At 30.2% G+C, this 17,869-nt stretch overlaps 1 protein-coding gene across 1 annotated transcript; it reads right to left on the reverse strand.

Annotated features, from left to right (window-relative positions):
- Window positions 1-453: 453 nt before the first annotated feature.
- Window positions 454-15,135, reverse strand: LOC115709902 (beta-glucosidase 44). Its single transcript, XM_030638154.2, has 11 exons — window positions 14,763-15,135; window positions 14,369-14,427; window positions 13,618-13,693; window positions 3,361-3,432; window positions 2,815-2,902; window positions 2,349-2,601; window positions 2,133-2,248; window positions 1,833-2,050; window positions 1,543-1,574; window positions 1,338-1,440; window positions 454-884 (listed from the first exon to the last, which is right to left on the reverse strand). Exons 1-11 carry the CDS (start codon window positions 15,013-15,015, stop codon window positions 607-609), a joined length of 1,548 nt encoding a protein of 515 aa, XP_030494014.2. The 5' UTR covers window positions 15,016-15,135; the 3' UTR covers window positions 454-606.
- Between the last annotated feature and the right edge of the window lie 2,734 nt (window positions 15,136-17,869).

The raw sequence follows: 17,869 nt of genomic DNA on the forward strand, positions 1-17,869 counted from the left end.
CCCCTTTGATAAATGAAAAATTGAACTCTGTATTTTCTAAAATAGTACTAATAGTACCCTCAATTGATTTTCAGCTAAAATAAAACTTAATAATTATTCGATCTAGAGGTGTTATAATAAAACTGGTTATGTTTACTACATCTGTTTGTGTTAAGAATTGTCTTCAAATTGGTTATATTATAAAAAAATTATTGAAAATTAAACTCGGAGTCCTATTTATACTATTTTAAAAATATATGGTCAATTTTACCATTTAACAAAACAGATGATTAATTCAGTAATTTTTATAAAATACAAGATCCAAAATGGTATTAACAAAAAAAAAAAAAAATCTACTAAACAATACTAGGAGTAGATTTAATAAAAGCATACAAGAGAGTAGAACTTGCAATTATGTATTCTCTATCTTAAATTAGTGATTAATATATGATATTAATTAATAGTATGAAGAAATAGCTAAACGATGAACACTTTTTATTGAACAAAATAACAAAAGAGTTACAACATTTATTTTACCATTATTGCCTATAAAGACAATTTTAACATACTACACAACATTAAAGACTACATACTTCACAAGGACTATACTTATCCTTATATAGCTCTCTAATGCTTGTTCCTTTGGAGAAGCTTTTGAAACCAATAGGCAGACATTTTTGGAGACCTCTTGAGGGTGTGGAAATCAACATAGACAATCCCGAACCTCGAAGTGTAACCTAATCGCCACTCGAAATTGTCAAGCAATGACCACGCAAAGTAACCAACTACATTGGCCCCTTCATCGACCGCCTTCTTTAGTTGGGTCAAGTAGTTTTTGTAGAATTTGATCCTTGTTGTGTCATGTAATCCTTGAGCCATTGTCACATTGCCCGGGTCATCCATGCCTGCGAGTTTTAACATCAAGAATATGAGATTCGTATTTTAATTTTCGGTTACACATTGCACACATTGCATACTAGTCCATAACAAAGAGAGGACTACAAATTCAAAGAGAAATATTTGCAATTGTAGAACATGTTAGGTTCATTAATTCCCGAAAATACATAAGTTGATTTCGTTAGAGTATCGCCACTTGTGCTCGAGATAGAGTTTTCCCTAACATTGTACCAAAAAACTACTTGAAATCTATAATAGCGAGTCAAAAGAGTCACTTGTGATTGAGTGAAAATAGTCATTAACCATCTTAATCGAAATGTTAGAGTATCTCACATACAAAATGTGTGGTAACTAATTATTTTGAGATGGAAATTCATATATTTTACCATACTATTAAATATGAAACAATCCCACAATGTTCTTCATTTCTTAACAGAGAAGATGTTAATAAGCTTAATTACCATTTTCAGATAGAATCACAGTTGGGTTTCCATAGTGTTCTTTTATGTATGTTAAACACTTGTACAATCCCCAAGGTACTTGGTAAAGCCAACTAGAATATGCCTGCAAATTTCAGATAACTATGTCAAAGAACAAATTCTTGTTAAAAAAAAAAACAAAATTAACATGTTAAACCAATGTGTAGATTGGATTTGAAAAACTTACTCTAGGACCAATTGGCACTCTATTCTTCTTATCTGCAAGTTCAATTAGAAAAAAAAAAAAAAAGTTAACTTTAACATCTGTATGGACTAAATGCTAAAAGGCACCAGTGGTGTCTAGCACCACTCGAAGTGTCATATCATTATAAGTAGAATTAACTATCGAGTTCACAAATTTTAACTTAATAATACTATGGAATATCGCTAGTTATGACACTACTGGTACCTAATAGTAATGTTCCTACTTATTGTAATATAAAAAGAAGCTAAAATAAAGGATAAAAGGAAACTTACATGCAAATCCTGCATTCCAATCTTGTTGATACCCTAAGACCTTTGGTTTTGGTTGATGAGGATCGTAAATGTAGTATGCAGTGTATTGATTTATGCCCACAAAATCCATTGACCCCTTCACCATCTTAATCTCATCTTTTGTGAATTTTGGTAACCTTTTTCCAACAATTTCTTGCATTGTTTTTGGATACTCACCATACACAATGGGATGAATGAACCTAACACATGTACAAAGATCAAATTCATCAACTTATAGTTGTAAATTCTTGATTATAAGTTAGAAAAAACAAATTTTTTTACCATCCAACATGAAAATCCCGCGCTCTTTGAGCTGCATAGTTATCGGCCTTTGATCGAGTAAGAGGCTCGTACCAAACAAAATCCAACAAAATTCCAATCTTTCCCTTTTGTTTTTTCTAACATGACAATGCAAACATTTCCATGCTAAGAACTAACTCAAAAAAGTCTTTAAACTCGAAAAACACTGTAAAATTACTCTAAATACTTTTATCTTACTTGGTATTTTTGGCGGTATCTCTGAACTGCGGCTGCATGAGATAAGATCAAATGGTGAGCCGCGATGTAAGGTTCGGTTGCTGAGTTCCCGGCTGTGCAATTCCCATATGCCTTGGAACATCTTCCCGGGGCAAAGAACCCGGTGTCATACCCAAGTGCAGCCACAACTCGGGGCTCGTTGAATGTCATCCAATTCTTTACTCTGTCTCCAAATGTCTTGAAACAAAAATCTGCATAGTCAGCAAAATCTTTCCTGCAAAATGTTGTGAAGCATATGTCTCAAAGTCCACTCTCTTATTTCTCTTAAAAGATAATTGAAATTTAAAGAGAGTAAATTTTTTGTTCAGAAAAAAAAAATTATTGTCTAGCCTAAAGGCATGCAACAGTACAATAGAAATCTAAGTTTTTTCGATAAAATATCAATAGAATAAAAGTATTATTTTTTTTAATGGTATTTATTGCTTACACTACTTGGTCATTTAATAAACCCATGTACTTCTTCTCTAGTGCCTCAGGAAGATCATAATGGTAGAGATTTGCATATGGAGTAATGCCTGTACAATAACACAAAATCATTATATTAAAGAAAATGCTAATTTTTAGGAATTAGCAATCTGGGTTTTTTTAACAGCCGGGTCGGGTCCCACCCCGATCGGACGGCCTCTAGCCCATGACGATCGTGTTTTATTTGTTTAGACAGTAAATAAAAAAAAAATTAAACATGAACATTTTCAAAAAAAATATAAATAATAATAAATAAATATTAAAAAACAAAGAAGGGGTGGTCAGGCCCGACCCACTTAACCTGAGTCAGGCTTGACCTGCTTAACCAGGGTCGGTCCTAACCCGCCCTGTTTAAGAAAGCTATCGGGTCAGGCCGGACCGGGCCAAATTGTTCTCAGGTCGAATCGGGCTAATGCCAAATCGGTCCTGACCTACCCCATTTGACATTCCTACTAATTTTTGGTGTTTTTATTTCTCTATTTTTCTATTAATATGATTAGAAAAATACCTTGTTTGAGCAAGTAATTGATCAATCTGTTATAGTATGCAACTCCTTTCCAGTTTACTTTTCCAGTTCCCTCTGCATTCACAATTTATTATTTATATATTAAGAAAAACTTCATTGAAAATTAAGAGCTTAATATTATAATAATAAGAGTAAGGATATGTGTACAAAAAATTACATACAATAATATTATACACAGTGATGTAATACTGTTTTTTTTTTAAAAAGTCAGTCTATATGAAGTAAAAACTGATCAAATTAGGGGTGTTCGCGGTTCGGGTTGTAATAAAGAGAAATATTATAGTTTTTAGTTATTTTTTTTCATTAAATGAAATTAATAGACTCAAGTTTAACTTTAACATTGGAGAAGATTATCATATTAATTTTTTAAGATTATGAATCTATTTATAGATGATTTTATCTCTCTTATTTCATACTCTTAAAATAGCAGAAGATACTTTAGACTAAAAAGAAATGTGAGGTTCGAACTTTTGATCTATATCAAAAGTGTTAGATACCTCATCACCACTAGAATTCATGTAGGTCTTCATTTTCTTAAATATGACTCTGCTTACTATTACTCATTTGAACTATTATAAAGTTATTTATGAAAGATTAGATATAATAAGGAAAACTTACAAAAAATATTGGAATTTTGGTTAATTTTTACAAAAATATTGTCACACGGAAAAGTTTTCAAAAATACTGTGTTTGTATAAAACACCAGTAAAACACAAAGCAGAACAACTCAAAACAACAGTAGAACAACTAAAAAACACCAGTAGAACACCAGTGAAAACTTAACACAGTATACTACAGTATGAAACTTATAAAAAAAGACAGTAAAAAAGTAAAAAATACCGTCTTGTAATGCCCCGTTTAGAGTACTATAAATTAATTATGATATTATATATGTGATAATAATTATTTTTATTGCATAAATTTAGAATTGTACATTTTTTTTCTAAAAGTATGAATAAGTAATATAAATTTGTGGCACATTAGAAATATAATAAGTGGTATTACACTTTAGAATATGGTATGGAATTTTTAGCATAATATTTATCACATGTCACCCTTGAAAATATGGTTTATTTGCTATTATTTAGATATTTTTTTATTTAAGATATATATGTGTTAGTAATTAATTTGAAAGAGAATTACATAGTAAGAAAATCATAGAATTGAAATGAAGTTGTTTTATTAATCAGTTAATCGATTTTGGTGCTATCATTTCTCTTAATTGGTTTTGGAATATAGTTAGTATTTATATGTAATATCATATAACAATATATGAGAAAATAGTGGAGAAATATACGAACTAATTAAACCATTGACGCATGATATGTGTGTTAAGTGAGTTAGTGGCATTAAATAATAAAATATATATATATAGGTTAATAAGAAAGATCTCAACAGAATCAGTATGTTTTTCTTAAGATTGAAAGCACTTTCTTTCTTATTCGATACTCATCAAATTTACATTAAGGCTTACTCCACTTAAACCGTAGTCAATCACCTCAAACATGAAGACCATCATATAATTAGTTCTTTGAGATTGGAATCTTAGAACTCATTTTATGTTCCTTCACATTGCAAAGATTGGAGTCAGCCACCACTCAAGAACAGGAGCATTAAAGTTGACGTCATTAAGGTTTGAAATTCCACACTAAGATTCATTAAAGGTTGACGTCAATCAGAGTTGTATTCTCCATAATTCAAGACTTACTGAGATCATTCTCATTCTTTATCTCTGTACTTGGTTATTAAGGTATGGAACACATCTGTTACACTTTCTATGGTCACAGTTAGTTACAAGTCATCATCCTTATTGTTTTCCCGTTTTATAGAATTATTGTTTAATAAAATTATCATATCTCTCTAATTACACATCCGTTTTCAGCGATTTTAGTATCGTTTGAAAGCTTATTCGATTTCCCATAAGTTTCATGAAGAAACATTTCGTTAATTCGGAGTTATACTATGTCGAAAAGTTATTTTCCTTCTGTATCATTTGCTTCGTTTCTTGAATAATATTCTTGCAAAACTGTTTTAGTAAAATTATAATATCTCTCTGAATATAATTCCAATTTCAAAGATTTTGGTATCATTGGAAAGAGAATTTAATTTCCTAAAATTTTTATGAAGTTATTATCTTCTAGTTCTGAACCTTTCAATGCCAAAAGTTTATATTTTCGCTAAGTCGTATAATTCGTTACTCAATATTCCTTATCAGAAATAGTTTCAGTAAAACAATCATAACTCCTTCAGTTTTAATCCATTTTTGATGATCTTTATATCATTGGAAAGATAATGGAATTTCCTATAATTTTTATGAAGACACCTTTTACTGAATTAGTGTAGTTGTTGGTCAAAAATAGTGATCTTTTTGCTGTACTGTAAGAGTACGAATCTTAATATTAGGGCCTTGACCCATGTCTTATTATAGGTAGTAGTGACGAGATAACAAGTCTTAAGCAGCGGGATTTGAGGTAAGGAAATTAGATAGTTTTGTATGTGTTTATCTACATAAATTTAAATTCTTTATGTATTGAAATATGACTTATGATTTGTTTTTATGAATATGTATATGGTACTGAGAATGTGTGGTATGGACACAATATGAGTTTGTGAATTGATACATAGATTATGGTTGTATGACTTGTATATGGTGTATGTTGTATGTTGTGTATTGTATGTTGTATGGTGTATGGTTTATGTTGTATGTTATATGTTGTATGCTAACGTCTCAGTTAAAGTGAGGGACCATGGTGGGGTATGATACGGGATAAGGCCGTTGAATGTAGAGATACCCTACCCTACATTTTACTGAGTCGTGTGTGAGATTGTTATGGTGGGTATGATACAGTGATGTTACTGTTGAATATAGAGATACCCTATCCTATAACAATGGTAGGGCTGCATAGACCCATGTTATTATATGGGCAGATTAGGCCCAGGATATTGTAGGGCCAGGCTAGGCCCGGGTTATGTAAGTAATGGCTATGATATGCCAATATTGTGATAATGTTATTATTATTTATAGTATTGATATGATTATGTTATGAGTATGATATTGGAGTTATGATCTCTGTATATGTGTACGGTGTGAACAAATAGTATAGACTTGTATGATAAAGGTTTCCATATGTACAGTTATTTGGTTATAGTTATAAAAGAGCATGTATGATATTGCTAAAACTTAATAAATACATTAATGGTATGTGTGATATTATATGGTATTGTTTGATAAGCATTTCCTTGCGAGCTTTTAGCTCACCCCCTTACTTTCCCCCTACAGGTATTAGACAGGGAAGTATGTATAGTGAGCAGGGTCAGTTCTGGTACGTATACTGTGAGCGGCTACGGGCGGACAAACGATCTAGAACGCCGGTGGTGCCTTAGTTTTATTTTAAGCAGTTGATAAATCTAACACAGTGGAAATGCATTATTTAAAATTATTTACTTACTGTATCTTGTTTTACAAATGAAGGATCCTTCTCTGTTGCATTTTGATTTTTTTTAAAATCCACTGTTGTATTTAAATTATTTTTTTTATCTTTTCAAATTATGCATGAAAATAGTATTTTTTGTAAAATAAGGCAAAATATTGGGGCGTTACAGTTGGTATCAGAGCCGATCGTCCGTTAGCCCGAAGGATACTCACGGTATACATACAGAAGACTGAAAAAGATCCCTCTCACTATTATGTAAGTGTTAGTTTTAATTTTCTTGGTATTGCCATTAATAGTCTTATATGTGATACATATAATTAGAGCCTCATCTTAGGTGGTGCTTAGAGACATCAATAGTACCCTCTATCTCTTATGATTGATTACACTTTTTAGGAAGAAGATGTATAGGTTTATATTTCTTTATTGTCTTGAATTGAACTAGGAAGGACCGTGTTCCTTTCTTGAAAATTTAGAATAAATTATATGAGGAGTTCATAAGACTTTATTTGATAAATAGAATATTACTAGAATATTGTCTTTTGTTTCTTTTAAATCAACCTTTCTTGTAAGAGCTCACACATGAAACTAGAAGATCAGTTAGAATCAATGTGAAAGGAACGACCAATAGAGGTGGGGGCTAAGGATGTGTGTTCCGCTGACCCACAGATGGTTGATGTTCCAGAGAACCCAATAATAGTTAAGGATAACGATCTAATAGAGGTATTGGAAGGACTACGAGCATGACTAAGACAATTTGTTGAAGAGTTTTCACAGGCTCAGCAAAATATCACCAACACTAGTAGTGGAACTTGAAGCACATAATGAAATGTACCAATAGCCAACTAAGTACCGACGCATATATTTTCACCTATCTATGAATGGTTGAAGGAGCGGTCTCTACACCTAGCCATGAATGGAAGCCCAACATATAGGAAGTAGGGATGACTTAGAATAGTAGACGTTATACTGCATCGGGACAAGATAATTTACGAAACCTACTTATTAAGAAGGATGAAATAATAGATCTTTAAGGAGAAGGTACTATCTTGTTGGATATTCTATAAGTTACACACTCCTAAGTTAGATGGTAAGAAGTATGAGTACTGTATGCAAAGACATTGGAGATAAGTATGTTATAGAAATGAGTCAGGAGAGGACGATGCCATCATATAGAAAGGAGTGTAGTGTGCTGAATAGAATCCAAAATGAGAAGTTAGAAAGAGACATGATAAAATTACTAGAGGTAATAACTTATGAAGGTATCTTAAACACTAAGAGATAAACAGAGCATCAACAAATATTAGATTACCGAAGGAAAGTTGTAAACTTTAAACTCAAGGTCATCTACTTGGTGGAGGAGATAATAGAGAAAAATGTGTATGGTTTCGACAGAGACATTTTCAAAGGAGAAAGACAAAAAAAGTCCAGGCATGGCTAACAATTTGGGTACAACATGAATGAGAGACAACTAAGAGGGTGTCTACTCGGAATTGATCACAACTACACAACTAAAAGATTGTGGATGCAGCTTTGTGGCGGGTGTACAACAAACAACTATAGAGAGTAGATCGCAAATTCAAAACTTGAAAAGGAGGAGGAATTAGCATTCAAGGGTGACATCCCTAGATTCCAAATACTCACTGATACAACAACAATGGTGTGGAGTATAGCTCAATGAGAAAATGTTAGGAAAGCCTCACTTAGAGACAGGAGAAAAGTGAGACACAATTAGGACCAAAGTAACATATATTGAAGAATGTCATGGCATGTCAAGGACTATACAAGTTTTTGATAAGTGTTGGGATTAGAAAATACACTCATGCAACATAAAGGAATTCAAGGCACAACGTAAGCAAAGGATACTACAATCCAATTACGACTTATATTATGGGCAATAGTATAAGTATGTTGGAGTGTCATCTAATGAGAAACTAAGAGGAAAACTCACAAAGTCCAAATTTCGCCGAAAAGAGATGGTGTTTCTAGGCCCTATAGTGCCCGAGAAGAAAATGACTATGGATTTGTCAAAAGCTAAAATTGTTAAGAGCAAAAAAAAAAAGGGAAAAATATTAGATATTTTTCTCAATCTAAAAAGCCAGTAATAGAGATCTTTGGAAGAACTCTCTCAAGCTGACAATAACTAACTTATTGCACACTACTAAGTCTTGTCCAATTGAAAGTGTAAAAGTTAGAAGAAGAAAAAAAAACAAGATAGGTATTGATAATTTGGTGGCGTTTGGATGTAAAATGAGACGCTTGAACGAATTATTGACTTGTGCTTAAAGGTAGTATGGGAAGTAAGAATAAAAAATTCCTGACTAAGGAATTATAAATAGTGAGTCTCCAGTAATAAATCAAATACAAGTAGGGGTATAGGAGGTATAATAGTGATGGACAGAGTAAGGTCTGTTCGGCATAGTTTGCAAATTATATATATAGTATCCTTACCCTGATAACTTGGATGATCAATACATTATGAGATTGGTATGGTTGACTTATTGTTAATAGTCAACAGATAATAAATAATTAGGCTACGATAAGCCATGGTAGGGTTGAACTTATTTTAAAGGGGTTATTAGTGTGCTTTCTATGTTTTAATACATATATGGTATAGTCTTAAGTAAATAATTAGTATTGGAATGTATGTTTAAGAGATTTAAAAGTTTTAGAAGTACAATTAAGAAGTTGAGATATTTTTTGGTGAATTAAAGACGGCTACAATATTGAGGGCATGAATATGGTTGGAATAATCAATGCTATGATAAGTATGAAGTTATGTGATACCTCAGATAGCTAGTATATTAGAAGAAACAATCATTAACATAACTATCAGAATCTATCGGCATTACAGATTCAAACTTCACCACTATAGCAAGACAATACCAAAGTAGATAAAAGTTAGTATAGAAAACTAGCTAATCTCATAATCAAGTCAACTTGATTGAAGGGGGTAATGGAGGGCCAAGCACCATAGGAGAGATTAGCAAAGAAAATACAATATAGTGATACAAGAAAGAGACTACAAAAGGAACCGACAGTGGTTACCTAGGAAAATGGGAAGGCGTGACAAGTACTGCAATGAATACATGGATAAAGGATATCAAGAGGTGAATGTTAGACAAAAAGGTGGTCGAAATGGATCATTAAATATTTATATATAGAAGACCTTTTAAAGAGCTTAAATGTTATTTCCAAGTGTCATGGAATAAGTGTCTATCGATGAGTGGGTAACACCTATGAAATTGAAAGAATGACATTGTAGCCTTATAGTAGAAAATCAAGTAGAGAAGTAAGATTTTTATAGGTAATAACATTCAACTAAAGAATGGGAATGATTAAAGACAAGTTTGCATAAGGTCTTCTACCCTACTCTTTGTGTTTGTTATTTTGTATTGTATAATGTGTTCTCAAGTGACATGTAAGGATGTTCATTTAGAGAATAATTAGTGTTACTTTAAATGGCATGTAAGGATGCTCATAGAAGAATAAATAGTTTCACTCTTAATGGCATGTAAGGATGATCATAAGAGAAAGAAAAACTTTTCATATATTACGAGCATGTGATTGCAAAACTTAGTATTTAAAGCATGTATATGTAAGTTATTATGATGGAGTACATTTTGGTATTTAAGTAATGTATAGAGAAATAATAATACTTAATTAAGTTGTGTATATTTTATGTGTTATGGATTGACCGATAAGACATAGGTTAAATGCATGTTTATTGGGTCCATATATATGGTAGATAAGGAGACAATGTAGTAAGTGGTGAAAGACATGAAGATACAATACCCTGAGTGCTTGTAAAGTTAAATTTCGAGGACGAAATTTCTTTTAAGGAGGGAAGAATGTAATGCCCCGTTTAGAGTACTATAAATTAATTATGATATTATATATGTGATAATAATTATTTTTATTGCATAAATTTAGAATTGTACATTTTTTTTCTAAAAGTATGAATAAGTAATATAAATTTGTGGCACATTAGAAATATAATAAGTGGTATTACACTTTAGAATATGGTATGGAATTTTTAGCATAATATTTATCACATGTCACCCTTGAAAATATGGTTTATTTGCTATTATTTAGATATTTTTTTATTTAAGATATATATGTGTTAGTAATTAATTTGAAAGAGAATTACATAGTAAGAAAATCATAGAATTGAAATGAAGTTGTTTTATTAATCAGTTAATCGATTTTGGTGCTATCATTTCTCTTAATTGGTTTTGGAATATAGTTAGTATTTATATGTAATATCATATAACAATATATGAGAAAATAGTGGAGAAATATACGAACTAATTAAACCATTGACGCATGATATGTGTGTTAAGTGAGTTAGTGGCATTAAATAATAAAATATATATATATAGGTTAATAAGAAAGATCTCAACAGAATCAGTATGTTTTTCTTAAGATTGAAAGCACTTTCTTTCTTATTCGATACTCATCAAATTTACATTAAGGCTTACTCCACTTAAACCGTAGTCAATCACCTCAAACATGAAGACCATCATATAATTAGTTCTTTGAGATTGGAATCTTAGAACTCATTTTATGTTCCTTCACATTGCAAAGATTGGAGTCAGCCACCACTCAAGAACAGGAGCATTAAAGTTGACGTCATTAAGGTTTGAAATTCCACACTAAGATTCATTAAAGGTTGACGTCAATCAGAGTTGTATTCTCCATAATTCAAGACTTACTGAGATCATTCTCATTCTTTATCTCTGTACTTGGTTATTAAGGTATGGAACACATCTGTTACACTTTCTATGGTCACAGTTAGTTACAAGTCATCATCCTTATTGTTTTCCCGTTTTATAGAATTATTGTTTAATAAAATTATCATATCTCTCTAATTACACATCCGTTTTCAGCGATTTTAGTATCGTTTGAAAGCTTATTCGATTTCCCATAAGTTTCATGAAGAAACATTTCGTTAATTCGGAGTTATACTATGTCGAAAAGTTATTTTCCTTCTGTATCATTTGCTTCGTTTCTTGAATAATATTCTTGCAAAACTGTTTTAGTAAAATTATAATATCTCTCTGAATATAATTCCAATTTCAAAGATTTTGGTATCATTGGAAAGAGAATTTAATTTCCTAAAATTTTTATGAAGTTATTATCTTCTAGTTCTGAACCTTTCAATGCCAAAAGTTTATATTTTCGCTAAGTCGTATAATTCGTTACTCAATATTCCTTATCAGAAATAGTTTCAGTAAAACAATCATAACTCCTTCAGTTTTAATCCATTTTTGATGATCTTTATATCATTGGAAAGATAATGGAATTTCCTATAATTTTTATGAAGACACCTTTTACTGAATTAGTGTAGTTGTTGGTCAAAAATAGTGATCTTTTTGCTGTACTGTAAGAGTACGAATCTTAATATTAGGGCCTTGACCCATGTCTTATTATAGGTAGTAGTGACGAGATAACAAGTCTTAAGCAGCGGGATTTGAGGTAAGGAAATTAGATAGTTTTGTATGTGTTTATCTACATAAATTTAAATTCTTTATGTATTGAAATATGACTTATGATTTGTTTTTATGAATATGTATATGGTACTGAGAATGTGTGGTATGGACACAATATGAGTTTGTGAATTGATACATAGATTATGGTTGTATGACTTGTATATGGTGTATGTTGTATGTTGTGTATTGTATGTTGTATGGTGTATGGTTTATGTTGTATGTTATATGTTGTATGCTAACGTCTCAGTTAAAGTGAGGGACCATGGTGGGGTATGATACGGGATAAGGCCGTTGAATGTAGAGATACCCTACCCTACATTTTACTGAGTCGTGTGTGAGATTGTTATGGTGGGTATGATACAGTGATGTTACTGTTGAATATAGAGATACCCTATCCTATAACAATGGTAGGGCTGCATAGACCCATGTTATTATATGGGCAGATTAGGCCCAGGATATTGTAGGGCCAGGCTAGGCCCGGGTTATGTAAGTAATGGCTATGATATGCCAATATTGTGATAATGTTATTATTATTTATAGTATTGATATGATTATGTTATGAGTATGATATTGGAGTTATGATCTCTGTATATGTGTACGGTGTGAACAAATAGTATAGACTTGTATGATAAAGGTTTCCATATGTACAGTTATTTGGTTATAGTTATAAAAGAGCATGTATGATATTGCTAAAACTTAATAAATACATTAATGGTATGTGTGATATTATATGGTATTGTTTGATAAGCATTTCCTTACTGAGCTTTTAGCTCACCCCCCTTACTTTCCCCCTACAGGTATTAGACAGGGAAGTATGTATAGTGAGCGAGGGTCGGTTCTGCACGTATACTGTGAGCGGCTACGGGCGGACAAACGATCTAGAACGCCGGTGGTGCCTTAGTTTTATTTTAAGCAGTTGATAAATCTAACACAGTGGAAATGCATTATTTAAAATTATTTACTTACTGTATCTTGTTTTACAAATGAAGGATCCTTCTCTGTTGCATTTTGATTTTTTTTAAAATCCACTGTTGTATTTAAATTATTTTTTTTATCTTTTCAAATTATGCATGAAAATAGTATTTTTTGTAAAATAAGGCAAAATATTGGGGCGTTACACGTCTGACAATATTTTTGTAAAAAAATAGCAAAAGTTAGTACACCATGTAAATTTCCCTATAATAAAATATTACAAACAAAGAAAATTATTATGTTTTGTAGTAATATTTCTTATGAAATGAAGGTAATGCACTCGGTACACATCGCAAAAAATTAGAAGTTGTAAATTTAAATGCTAGAATGGGGCGCGTTATTACCTGGAAAAATACGAGACCATGAAATCGAAAATCGATAAGCATCAAAATTTAGTTTTTTCATAATGTCGATATCTTCCTGCAAAAACAAAACAAATTTTTTAATAAGTGCTAGAAAAATAGTGTGTTGGGGTATCAAGTATCAACCCAAACCCAAGTCTCACATTGTAAGAATGTGTAAGAGTTATTTTGGATACAAGTGTTCTACCTACTTTATTAATATGAGGTCTTTTTGGAAAGTATCCAAAAATAAAACTGTGAGGGTTTACACTAAAGCGGACAATATCATACTAATGTGAGAATCAAAGTAAAGTAACAGCCGAAACAAAGTGAAACACGGGGTTAACATAATTTTTTTAAAAAATATTATTATATTTGACATATGATAAAATTTAAATTAAATTTAACACTTAATATAACATGAACTAAATTGACAAACAATAAGTACTACTAATTAACTAAACATTTGTTAGCAAAATAATAATTGTGTAAATCACTAGGAATATGTCAAATCTTAGACTATTTTACCAATTTAGGTGTTTTTTTTTTCAATAAAATATTAGGTGAAAATATTACAAAACATCACCCTGGTATCATAATTAAATATTAAGTTTCATAAAATTTAATTTAATAATTATTATAAAATATCACTAAAATAATAATTTCAATTATAATTGTCTAAATTTAAATTCCCAATCACAACAATTCCTCTAAAATAAAATTAAAATCCAAAAAGAAAATGTAGAGGACTTACTTTGTAACGGTGATATTGGTCTACTGAAACCTCTCCAGTACCATTATTTGCAACAATTCCTGTTTACATTTTCTCAAAATTTAATATTTTTTCCAAACAAATAATAATAATAATAATTACAAGTTGACTTGGGTCTACATATTTAAAAAAAGATTTTGAAGTAATTGATACTACATATTTTACGTTCAGATCAAATAATTTAAAATTTGGGTTTTATATGTGTCATATTTAAAACAATAACAGAGTTTGTACTGATAAAACTGGAAGAAAATTACAGTTTAATAAACATTGGGTACTTATGTCACTAAAAAAAAATCATTGAATTTATGCCGCTTACAAATCTAAAACTTTCGGTAATTATGCACTATTTAACTTAATAATAATAATAACTGACCGGGATTTTTTATGAAGACATCCCAAATGCTGGGCCCACGACCATCTTTATGGGCCATGCCTTCGACTTGGTAAGCAGAGGTCGCCGTTCCGAACACAAAGCCCATCGGAAACTGGGCTCTACTAAGCCCACCATTTTCTGGGCCCGAAAATGTGGACGCTTCCTCACTGAGCTCCACTGCACCAGCACCGTAGCTGATCATAAACTGAGCTATGCTCAGTAGTAACAAAATTAACCATGGTGGAATTTTCATCTTCAAAGATGAGAGAAAGAGTAGAGGAAGAAATATTATGCAAGAGAAAAGAACCCTTTAATAATCTGATTTTATAGACAATTTTTTTATTTAATTTTTTGGGATAAAATCTAATTTATATATATAATATTTAAGTGAGTAAAGTCGATGAAAAACATGATTGATTCATGGTCCCATTGTATGATGTGATGTGAGCTATTTTGGAATTTTTATTAGTATTTTAAATTTTAATGTTATAAAAATTAGAAATTTTGGGAGCCCATTAATTTCATAAAATCTCTAAACTATTTTCGTGAGCCAACAAAATGAAAATTAGAAGAAAAATAAAATAAAATACAAGTAAGTATAAATATTACATTTTTTATTTTTTTTTTTTAAATAATTGTATCTTACCAAATGATTTGATGTTAGGATCTTTGAGATTATATCTTAGAATTTATTGGTATTGAAAAGAGTAATTTATGAATGTTATATATAGTATTAATTTTTAACACATTGTGAATACAAGATTCTCTAAGATATATCTCCTCAAGATAATGCTGAGGTTAGAACTAGAAAGTGAAATAAAATGATGTATATAGTAAGATGTATAAGATTTTATCTTAAAAATTTAAATTTGTTCTAAAATGAGAGATGGGGTTATTTTAATATTGTTGTATTAAAATTAAAATAATTATATACATTATAGATATTCTTTTAATTTAAACAAAAATAAAAATGACAGCTTATAATTTGATAAGCAAATAAGAATGATAATTCATCGAGCTCATGTGATTGTCAATTTCATTCATTAATGTCAAATTTTGGTGACATTTAAATATTTCATTCTCATTCTTTTTCTTTTTATTAAAAAAAATTACCATTTTCTATTCTCATTCTCTTTCCTAACTTATCTATGGATGCAATTAATACCACTAATTCCTCATATGAAGCAAAAACATTTATGGCATAAGGAAGTGAAAAACACACACACACACCACTAAAGTTGAGACTTGAGGGAGAAAGCACACAAGAATGAAGATACTTTTGTATGAGTTTGGAAGACAACCTTTTGTGTATATAAATAAACCAATAATTGTTAAAGGATACCAATAACGCTCAACACTACCTTCTACATGTTATATAATCATTATTTATGTTGATGAAGAGTATTTTTAACAAGACACTAAAATCTCAAATTTAGTATTGTTTCTCATTAAAATTAATCCATCTAAGCACTAAAAGCTATCATATATATACAGGCCCGGCCCTGGGCATAGGCGGGCTAGGCCTGTGCCTAGGGCCCACCTAGCCCAAGGGCCCAATTTTTTTTTTCTTTTAAAATTATACATTTTTTTTACTGACTTTGAAAAATACCATATTTTTTTAATATAAGGACCCAAAAATAAATTTTTCTCCTGTGACCCACTTTATTTTAGGACCATATATATAAAATTATCTACAATATCCTATTATTATTATTATTATTATTATTATTTTGAGAAAAAATAGTTTTTATTCAAACTAAATTAGCCATAACAATGTCGAGTAGTGATGTCGGAGCATTACTAGCATTTATCTGACAACTTAACAAAAAACGAAAGTTGCGAGCAATGAAATGAGTAGTTTTATTCGCAGATCGAGGTACAAAAGCACAACTAAAATTAACAAAATTAATTTTTTTTATTAGTTTTTAATATAAATATACATATATATTATTTACATTTATATATAAAAATAATAAAGAACATACATATCTTTGTGTAATTTATAGTGTTATGGTTAGAATTGAAAAAAAAAAATAGTACTAAAATAATATCCTTTTAGTAGTTATTTAACACTAAATTTAAATTTTACCATGAATTACCAAAAAAATAATATTGTATTATTTGCACAACTAGTACCTAGTAGTAGTAATGGTCAAACAAAACAATTGCAATCTTTAGGGACCATGTCTTCTTTCAAGCCATCTAAATTGACTTTCTATTTCTAATATATCAAAATTGGCCCCAAATCTACTAAAATTTACAATAAAACAATTTATACATATTTATATAATTTTGTCTTCATTTTGGGGTGTCATAATTAATATACACACCTTTTGTGTAGATAGTTGATTATTACATCTCTCACTATTTCTGGATTTCTAACAAAGTTTGTATTTGTAAATCATTTGGATACATTTATAAGCATGCATGTCCACTCTTTTTCAAGGGTTTTAAAAGGCATGTAATTTGTTTGTTTGCTTGCTTTTCTTTTCTTTTGATTTCAATACAAAAAGTGATATTAAAAAAAAGTAATTTTTTTACCCGAGTAATAAATTGTGCACACATAAAAATATAATTAGTCACTTTTAATAAGTGGGGTTCATCTCAAATAAAAGTAATTAGTTAAAATTACTTACTCATAAGTATGTATTAGATTTGTGTGTATCATATTTGTGTATGATTTGTGTGCACATATTATTACTCTTTTTTAAAGGGTTGATACTATTTGGGACACTATGTTTTGCAAAAGTTAATAATTGTGCTATCTGTTTTGTTAAATGAGAAAATGAATCTTGTATTTTCTAAAATAGTATAAATAGGATCCTAAGTTTAATTTTTGACAATTTACTTTTTAATATAACCAGCGTAAAAATAATTTTTAGCACAAACAGATGTAGAAAACATAACCAATTTTATCATGACACATCTATATCGAATTATTATTAAGTTTTATTTTATTTAGCAATATTTTAAAACATACATAAAGTCTAATCAGTAACTTTTGTAAAACATAAAACTTAAAATAGTATCGAATATTATATAGTTTTATCATCTAAACTTTATTATAGTAGCTGAAATTTCCTATCAATTTTTTTATTTAATGTTAA

Source organism: Cannabis sativa, chromosome 3, assembly GCF_029168945.1.
Source record: "Cannabis sativa cultivar Pink pepper isolate KNU-18-1 chromosome 3, ASM2916894v1, whole genome shotgun sequence".
NCBI classification, from domain to species: Eukaryota; Viridiplantae; Streptophyta; class Magnoliopsida; order Rosales; family Cannabaceae; genus Cannabis; species Cannabis sativa.

Coding starts and splice junctions, on each gene's coding strand:
- LOC115709902 (XM_030638154.2), bottom strand. CDS start 15,015: ATGAAAATTCCACCATGGTTAATTTTGTTACTACTGAGCATAGCTCAG. Junction 1,575..1,832: donor TTGGAATGCAGGATTTGCAT/GTAAGTTTCCTT, acceptor TTGAACTTGCAG/ATAAGAAGAATAGAGTGCCA. Junction 885..1,337: donor TGTGATTCTATCTGAAAATG/GTAATTAAGCTT, acceptor TAAAACTCGCAG/GCATGGATGACCCGGGCAAT.